The sequence below is a fragment of the Taudactylus pleione genome, unplaced genomic scaffold (genome assembly GCF_031769625.1).
Source record: "Taudactylus pleione unplaced genomic scaffold, aTauple2 ptg000128l, whole genome shotgun sequence".
In the NCBI taxonomy this organism is placed as follows: Eukaryota; Metazoa; Chordata; class Amphibia; order Anura; family Myobatrachidae; genus Taudactylus; species Taudactylus pleione.
The window spans coordinates 10,095,256-10,103,282 of record NW_028284530.1 but is presented as its reverse complement, the minus strand read 5'-3'; the positions used below and the strand labels follow the sequence as shown (position 1 = coordinate 10,103,282).

The 8,027-nt window shown below is 36.7% G+C and overlaps 1 protein-coding gene across 1 annotated transcript; it reads right to left on the bottom strand.

Annotated features, from left to right (window-relative positions):
- Positions 1 to 383: 383 nt before the first annotated feature.
- On the bottom strand, positions 384 to 5,554 carry BARX1 (BARX homeobox 1). The gene is made up of 4 exons (XM_088472772.1): positions 5,130 to 5,554; positions 2,882 to 3,185; positions 1,936 to 2,020; positions 384 to 1,339 (listed from the first exon to the last, which is right to left on the bottom strand). The coding sequence occupies exons 1-4, from the start codon at positions 5,329 to 5,331 to the stop codon at positions 1,175 to 1,177; spliced, it is 756 nt and encodes a 251-aa protein (XP_088328898.1). The 5' UTR covers positions 5,332 to 5,554; the 3' UTR covers positions 384 to 1,174.
- Between the last annotated feature and the right edge of the window lie 2,473 nt (positions 5,555 to 8,027).

Sequence of the window (8,027 nt, the reverse complement as noted above, 5' to 3'; positions counted from 1 at the left end):
TTGCATAAAGAGACCTTTTCAGCAGCTCCAGCTTTTTCTTGATTGACAGGCTGAAGTATACGAGGGGGTAAAGGGCAGCCGAACTAGGCTGAGACCACCTGTACTTGGATATATATATATATATATATATATATATATTATATATATATGTGTGTGTCTGTGTGTGTGTGTACATGTGTGTGTATATATATATATATATATATATATATATATATATATATATCTCAATTAACTTTATAAAATATTAGTTGCTTTATTTAATGATTTTATACACACACACAACACAGAACTTACAGTGTGAGCATTTTGCAGTCAAGAGGACGAAAGTAATGTAAAGTAGAAAAAAATTGCTTTTAATGCATTTCGATAACAATGTACCCTTGTGTACACAAAATACAAAAAGATCGTGGAAATACTGTCAAAAGCCGAAACGGATTAATAAATGGCATGGTTAACCTTTTGTGTGCCAGAGAGGACCGCGAAGCATTGTTTAAAATAATTGTAAAAAAAACCCAGTATTTAAACAAACTGAATATAATATAACAACCTTATCTTCGGGTCTCCAGCTAATTTTACGAATTGTAATGAAACTTTTTCGGGACTGGGGGAGTAATAACCCAACATGGGTTTGTAGGCAACAGTAAAAGCAGGCCCTGTCTTAAAAAAAAAACGTTTTATGCTTTTTAATAGATAAAATACAAAATGTAACATTGAAGAAACTCATACAAGACATAGCTAGAAATGTTTTTGTTTCTTAAAATATATACACAGGAGAAAAAAACAACAACATTCAAATATAATATTAAATAGAAATGACACGGAATATTAGTGAATAGTCTACTAACCCTTGTGTCACCCATCTTCCTTTACTGTATCTTCTGTTGAAATAAAAAGAACGATGGAATTTATAGCTTAAATCCCTAATTCCATATATTTATATAAAATCCACATTCTGGAATCAGAATAATTAGAACGAGCAAAGTCTGCCAATGAGGGGACACAGTGACGGCTGGTGTGTGGTGTAAGATCCCATAATACAGCCATCGGGGCCATTGTCTTTTACAGGACTGTGCTTACAACAACAAACAGTAGGTCAGTGTCTCTGAGCTCCGCTCCAAGTTCTCTGTCCCTGTTCCGCGGCCAGTCCGCGCTCCTGGCAATGCGCTACGGTTCCTCACTCCTCCTGAGTGACCCCGCAGGGTGAGTGCAGCTCCTCTGCTTGTTTCTCCGTCTCCCTCGCCCTCTCCTGTTCGGACAGTTGTTCGCTGCTCGGGATAGAATTTTTCTTAGGCCGTCCTTTAGGCTTAGTTGGTGACTCCAGTCCCCCACCTTGTAGGACCTGCATCAGAAACAGACGTGTGTTAGAGGGTTTACACTGTGCATATAGACTACACGTTCGCAATCCCCTCTCTCTCATCATCAAATATTAATACGAATTTAATGTGAAATCATTTTTCTATTAAAATAATTAATGAACTACAGTCCTCTAAAAAAATGAGTGGATTGCAGCCGCATGCAATATCTATCTATCTATCTATCTATCTATCTATCTATCTATCTATCTATCTATCTATCAATCTATCTACACACACACACATATATATATATATATATATATATACATATATACTTGTTCATATGTTCTATATATATATATCTGTTCACACACGCATATCTATCTATTTCTATATATACATAAATATATATATACACATATATACTTGTTCATATGTTCTATATATATATCTGTTCTCACACACAAACACACAGTATATATATATATATATATATATATATATACATATATATATATATATATACATGCATGTATGTTCATAGATCATATATATAGCACCTATAAATATGCACACAATTTGCATAGGTAAACTGTGTGAGTGAGATTAATTTCAGGATACGTTTATAGAATCCACTTACAATTTTCTTCCATTTCATGCGCCGATTTTGGTACCAGGTTTTCACCTGTAGTTGACTGAGGCCCAAGGATTCTGCCAGATCTATCCTGAGATGGGTAGATAAAAAATATGGATATCAGATTAATATATATATATATATATACATAAATTGATTGGAAACATATATGCATGTGTGTGTATATATATATATATATATATATATATATATATATATATATATATTTATATGTAACAGAGAGGGGTAACTATGGGATCCTTATATTGATGCGATGCGATTGTGTAATGTTACATTACATGTTCTGGAGTGTATTATGCTACAGTATGTGCCAGCTCTCTGATACCCATGTGTTAGCATCTCCTAACATACTCCAGTCTTGCAGTAGTCTCTTCACATGGACTCTCCTGTGACACAGAGAATAACAAACTACAACCTGATTTTCACAGGATCATGACTCATTGCTCTGTTATGTGGACTCTGAATCCACCTCTTCTGGAAACCAAGTAAATGTGCACCTTAATCCCTATTTCATATGTTAATAAGCCTGACATCTTCTAGCAAATGGCACCTCTGTCGTATAAACCAACTCAACATAATTGTCAGTAAGCACCAAACTAACCTGTGAGAGATCTCTCTCTCTCTCTCTCTCTCTCTCTCTCTCTCTCTCTCTCTCTCTCTCTAACTGGGAGGACTCTATGATGTATGCCTTCATGGGTACACGCATTAGATTGGTGCCAATGTGGCTGTAAAGCAAACTGAGGGTGGCACAGTGTGAATTGCTTTGATTGTGGGTTGGTACACAGGAGACTTTGTTAGTATCTATGTTACGAGTAATGAGAAAGTCATGGCCCTTTGTATGTACATGTATATACTGTATCAGACCTTCTGCTGAGTATGTGAGACTGGGGTCTCACCAGGTGCTAGGTAAGTACTGGGGCTGCCCACTTACCTGTCAGGTGTGGAGAGGTATTTCTGTTTCTCAAACCGCTTCTCCAGCCCCATCAGCTGCAGCTCAGTGAACACTGTTCGGCTTCTTCTGCCCTTCTTGGCCTTGCTGCCCTGCTCCAGGACACCGGGATCCAATTTACCCCGGAGGTGCAGTTCTAATGGCAGGTGGTGGGGGGACCCGGAGCCCCCCTGGAGGCCCGAGCTAGCAGCCAGCAGAGCGGAGCTGATGGGGGAGCCTAGCCCAGGGCAGGACAGTGGGCCCAGGGGAAATTTAAACACTGAGGCATGTTCTGCCTTTAGTAGAGCTGTATGGAGAGAGGGAGAAAGGAGATGATGTTATCCACAACCTACACACAGATTTAAGGAAGGGGCAATAGGGTTATATAGAAGGCCATAGTTCTACCTAGCAATACCCCATAACCGAAGCATTAGGTTTTCTTTGTGATAATACATTGTGCTTTGCGGCCAATGGGTTAATATGAAATAAATATAATAAGAGGGGAAGAGCCCCCATACTATAAACTATTCTACAGCCTCTCAGATCACCACAGTTGTAGTTATATGTGAGTCAGATGTCAGGGTGTTAATAATCCCAATATACAGTATGTACAAGATATTGGGACCACAGCAGTTCTACTGCGCCCTAAAGTGCTGCACAGGCGCCACAGTATAGTAACTGAAGCTGGGTGCTCACATCATCCAAATCATAGCAATTACATAGGACCCCTTGTTTTATTACCAGACCTGCTTCACAGGGTTCCTCTTTAATTCACTATATAGTCTTACTATAAAATACAGACAGACCACAAAGCACTGCGATGGGTTCTACCTTTGTTTTGTTTATAAAACTATTTCTATAGTTTCTATGTAGTGTGCATGCATGAATCTATCTATCTATCTATCTATCTATCTATCTATCTATCTATCTATCTATCTATCTATCTATCTATCTACACATATATATATATATATATATATATATATATATACTGCTTAGCAGGCGTTATGATGTCATCGATAGATTATTATTAAAGTATAGTCAATGTAATAATTTATACACAAATCGTTATTTCATAATGTAAGTTATATATGGCGTTTAAAGAATAACTGAGCACATACTGAAAATGTGTACATTACATTACATATACCTTCTCTTTGTTATTATTGTTATTGTTTTTGATATATAATAATAATAATAATAATAATAATAATAATAATAATACTAAAACTAATAATAATAACTTGATACAATTATGTGTATGCAGAATGACCGCTGTTGATTTAGTTGGGCCCACGCAAAAAAATACAATCTACGCTGCACATTTTTAGAAGTATCTCTAAGAAGCTCAAAGTAGCAAACACGGATACATTGTGCCAAATGCATAATTACAATAAATAGATTAAAATGCTATTTATAACAATTCCCACAGATACAGATGCATTTTTATTATTATGGTGTTGATCATTATTTTGTGGGGGGGGGAGATAAATCTAAAATACTGGGGGCAGTATGTGTCTAAATGATGTAAATGTCAGTCTAAGTGGTAGTTGTATGGTAATATAATATAATTTCCTATATAGTTTACTGCTTTCAGTTACTGATTTTAAATGTACAGTAACCTTCTACTTGATATATAAAATGTAAAAGTATTGAGCAAATATAATGACCGTCTAATAAAAAGCAGTTGAGTCCCACACAGGCCTAGCGGGTCCAAATCATATATAACTATTCTAAGTCTGTCATAATATAAGTATATGTTTTAGCTTATTTCTTGCTGAAGCATAATTCTATTACACGTGTACGCGCTATGCGATACGATTTTTTAAATATATATTATTCACTGACTTTCATGCTATAATTTTCGAGCAGTGAAATCTAATTTGCTAATTTCTTCATATTAATTGCAAAGATATCTGATATTCACTGGTCACTTTGCAACCCAAATTAATTAATTTATTCTAGTTACTGACATGCGACCTGAATTATCTGTGTTTAATGTTATGACAAAAAGCATAGATATAGTAAATATCTAGGTAATAGATAGATAGATAGATAGATAGATAGATAGATAGATAGATAGATAGATAGATATACATATATATATATATATATATACACTATCTATCACTGTCTATATATCACTATCTATCTATCTATCTATCTATCTATCTATCTATCTATCTATCTATCTATCTATCTATCGTACATTTCACATCCCTGTATAATTGACAGGAATTGGGGCACCTACCTAGGTGGTTGTGGTAGGGTCTGGCTGACAGCAACGCCTGAACCCCAAATTTGAGCAGGTCCCCTGTGGGTGCAGAAGCCTTAGAGTCCTGGTGATCAGTTAAGATCTCTTCTATCATGAAACTTCTATACCGATGCGACCTGTGATCGGCAAATGTCTCATGGGGAAAATAGTGAGCCCCAATCTCCAGGGGGTGCTGCATATTCCTCTGTTTCTTGCTGCTGATTTATAAAGACGCTGCCTCTCTCCCAGGTCACCCAGCAGCCCCGGGAAGAACTAACAGTCCGAGTCCCCCAAATTTCTGCAGAGCTCCCGCAGGCTCCCTGGCATTCTCCTGTGGTCTTGCGGAGGACCCCCGAGTCGCGGCTGAGATCCCTGTATCAGATGGCCAGATGAGAAGCTGGAGATGATCCCCCTGTGCCTGGTTACACTCTGCTGCGGTAATGACACCAGCCTAAAAGTTTCCAAACTTCTCTGGGAGTGCTGAGCACCCCGCCCCCAGAAGGGAATGAGCCTGTAATATCCCGACCTCCAAGTGGGGACAGACTAGCCCTGATGGGGAGGGCCCATCACCCTGAGATTCTCTGTAACATACCATTTCCCACCAGGGCAAATTAGCAGGGAGATTATACTCTTACTTTTAATTTAAAACAGACATACAAGCCAATTATCTGATCTTGAGTAATGTGTGATTACATTTCAACAATGATATACACAGATACAGGTAATAAATCTCTATACACAACTGTGCGTTTCCTAGTTTAATTTACTGCAAATTAGCAGGTGATCATCTCATAGTCATAAATAACTTCCTGTGAGCTTCAGAAGTAAGGGTTCTTATTATATTCAATGCAAAATAAAATAGGGAGCTATACCACTTAGTAAAACATAACTTGACTATTTGTTTATATATATATATATATATATATAAATATATATATATATATATATATACATATATCTTTATTTATATGATGCACACAACTTGTTTCTGAATACCTTATGCATCTGTCGAGGTAGGATCATAATAGTGTAATGCTCTGCAACAATTCTGGGTATTCAGTAAAATAATAATCTGCAATTTAGTAACATAGAGAGTACGGGAGGATCGGTCAATACTCGATCAATTCCTATAAGAAAAAGCGCTGCTCACACTTTGCAGACTCATTTTTTCGTTTTTTGCAGAGGTGTCCTTTTTGTCAATGTTATAAAGGAAAAAGTAGCCAACACTTTTAATATTAATCTATAAATAAATCACATTTAATTTGAAATATTCAGAAATACATTTATTCCTTCGATTTGTTTGTATATAAGAAACTGTAAATAAATAAAAGGCGATCTAACCTGTATTAAGATATCTTTGTTTTCACTCATAGATAACATAAAATAGATCAAAATTTATCATTTTTACTTTTTCGTTTAAACAAATGCCGTTTAACATAATTATTTTATGATCGTAAGAAATCAGGATAATATGGGATAGAACAAATTAGTTGAAACCTACAATACGTAGTATAACCAATCGAATTGGAACAAAATGAGGACCATTATCGGAACAAGAACCATCGGTACCGATGTAATCAGATTCCCCATAACCAGTGTGTGCAGAGATGACTAAAATCCAAATATAACCAAGAGCCAATGCACAGTACAGATTAGATGCTCTAATCTATACACACTATATGTGATCTCATTGATAACATGAATGGAAGGCACAGTTATCCCGGAATGACCAATATTAACAATGCAAGGAAAAGAGAAGGGTATACTATTTTTGGATGTAAACTATTTCCATTTAGAGGTATAATAATAAGTATATAGATAGTTTTATGTTCATCTGCTCTGATATTATACACTTCGTACGAAAGCAATGTGTGCATAAATGTATGAAGCATAAAGATAAATCATATAATACCTCCACTGTATGGACGAGATATGATATTCTCTAGGTGATGTAACAAAGATATGTAATAAAAAGTGATGAATAAATGGTGATGGTGTAATAATGGTGCAATATCGGGCTGAGGAAGGGTGAAGTGGTACATATAATGGGGAATAATATGCCATTTAACAGTAGTGCCATGGGAGGAGCAGGCTCGGGGTGGACATATAATAAGTGATTTACACTACACATGCCGGCATGAACTGCCACCGTTTTTCTATTTGGCCATGCTAAAACTGTTGCAATGCATGCTGGCATTTGTAGTTCAACAACAGCTGGAGGGCCGCTTATTGTACACCCCTGCATGTAGACTAATTGTATAGGGGTAATATAACAGGGGGGCGGGGATTTCTAAAACTTTTGTTTTACCATGAATGATATATGAGGAGAGGTTACTATGCACTAATAAACTGGTCCCAATATAGTAATTATGCTAAGATCGTATTCCTGATACACCACCTGTGATAAATGTGCACTATTCACTAATACTCCTTTCATTATATACTATTATGATATAGTATAATCTACATAAGGGTCAGCAACCCCCTGCACATATGCTAGATTCGACACGCGAGAGGTTCGGAAGATTTAACAGCAAGGACCAATATGTACATTCAAGACTTGAATTTACACTTCAATATTTTATCAATAAGGGGCCCATTCATCATTCCTGGGTGAAAATACTATTTTCACCTACTTTTGTAGGAAAGAAGTATTGGGCCATTATACATGAAATGCAGGAGATTTCTCTGATATCTCCTGTTTACTTTGCAGCCCTGACACTGTCCACAGTCCCCATACACCTGTATGGGGACCTTACATTTATCAACACTCTAAAAACTGAACGTTTTCAGAGTTTAAGGGGCCTATTTATCATTAATCGCATTTGCAACGCGATCAGGGCATGCCAGTAACGCCCCTGATCGCATTGCAAAAGGCGATCTCTTCGGCCGGAT

Excerpts from the sequence above, each read along its gene's own strand:
- BARX1 (XM_088472772.1), bottom strand. The coding sequence starts at position 5,331 with ATGCAGCACCCCCTGGAGATTGGGGCTCACTATTTTCCCCATGAGACA. Across the intron at positions 3,186-5,129 it reads ACCCTACCACAACCACCTAG|CTCTACTAAAGGCAGAACAT; the intron begins GTAGGTGCCCCA and ends CTCTCCATACAG. Across the intron at positions 1,340-1,935 it reads GCATGAAATGGAAGAAAATT|GTCCTACAAGGTGGGGGACT; the intron begins GTAAGTGGATTC and ends TTTCTGATGCAG.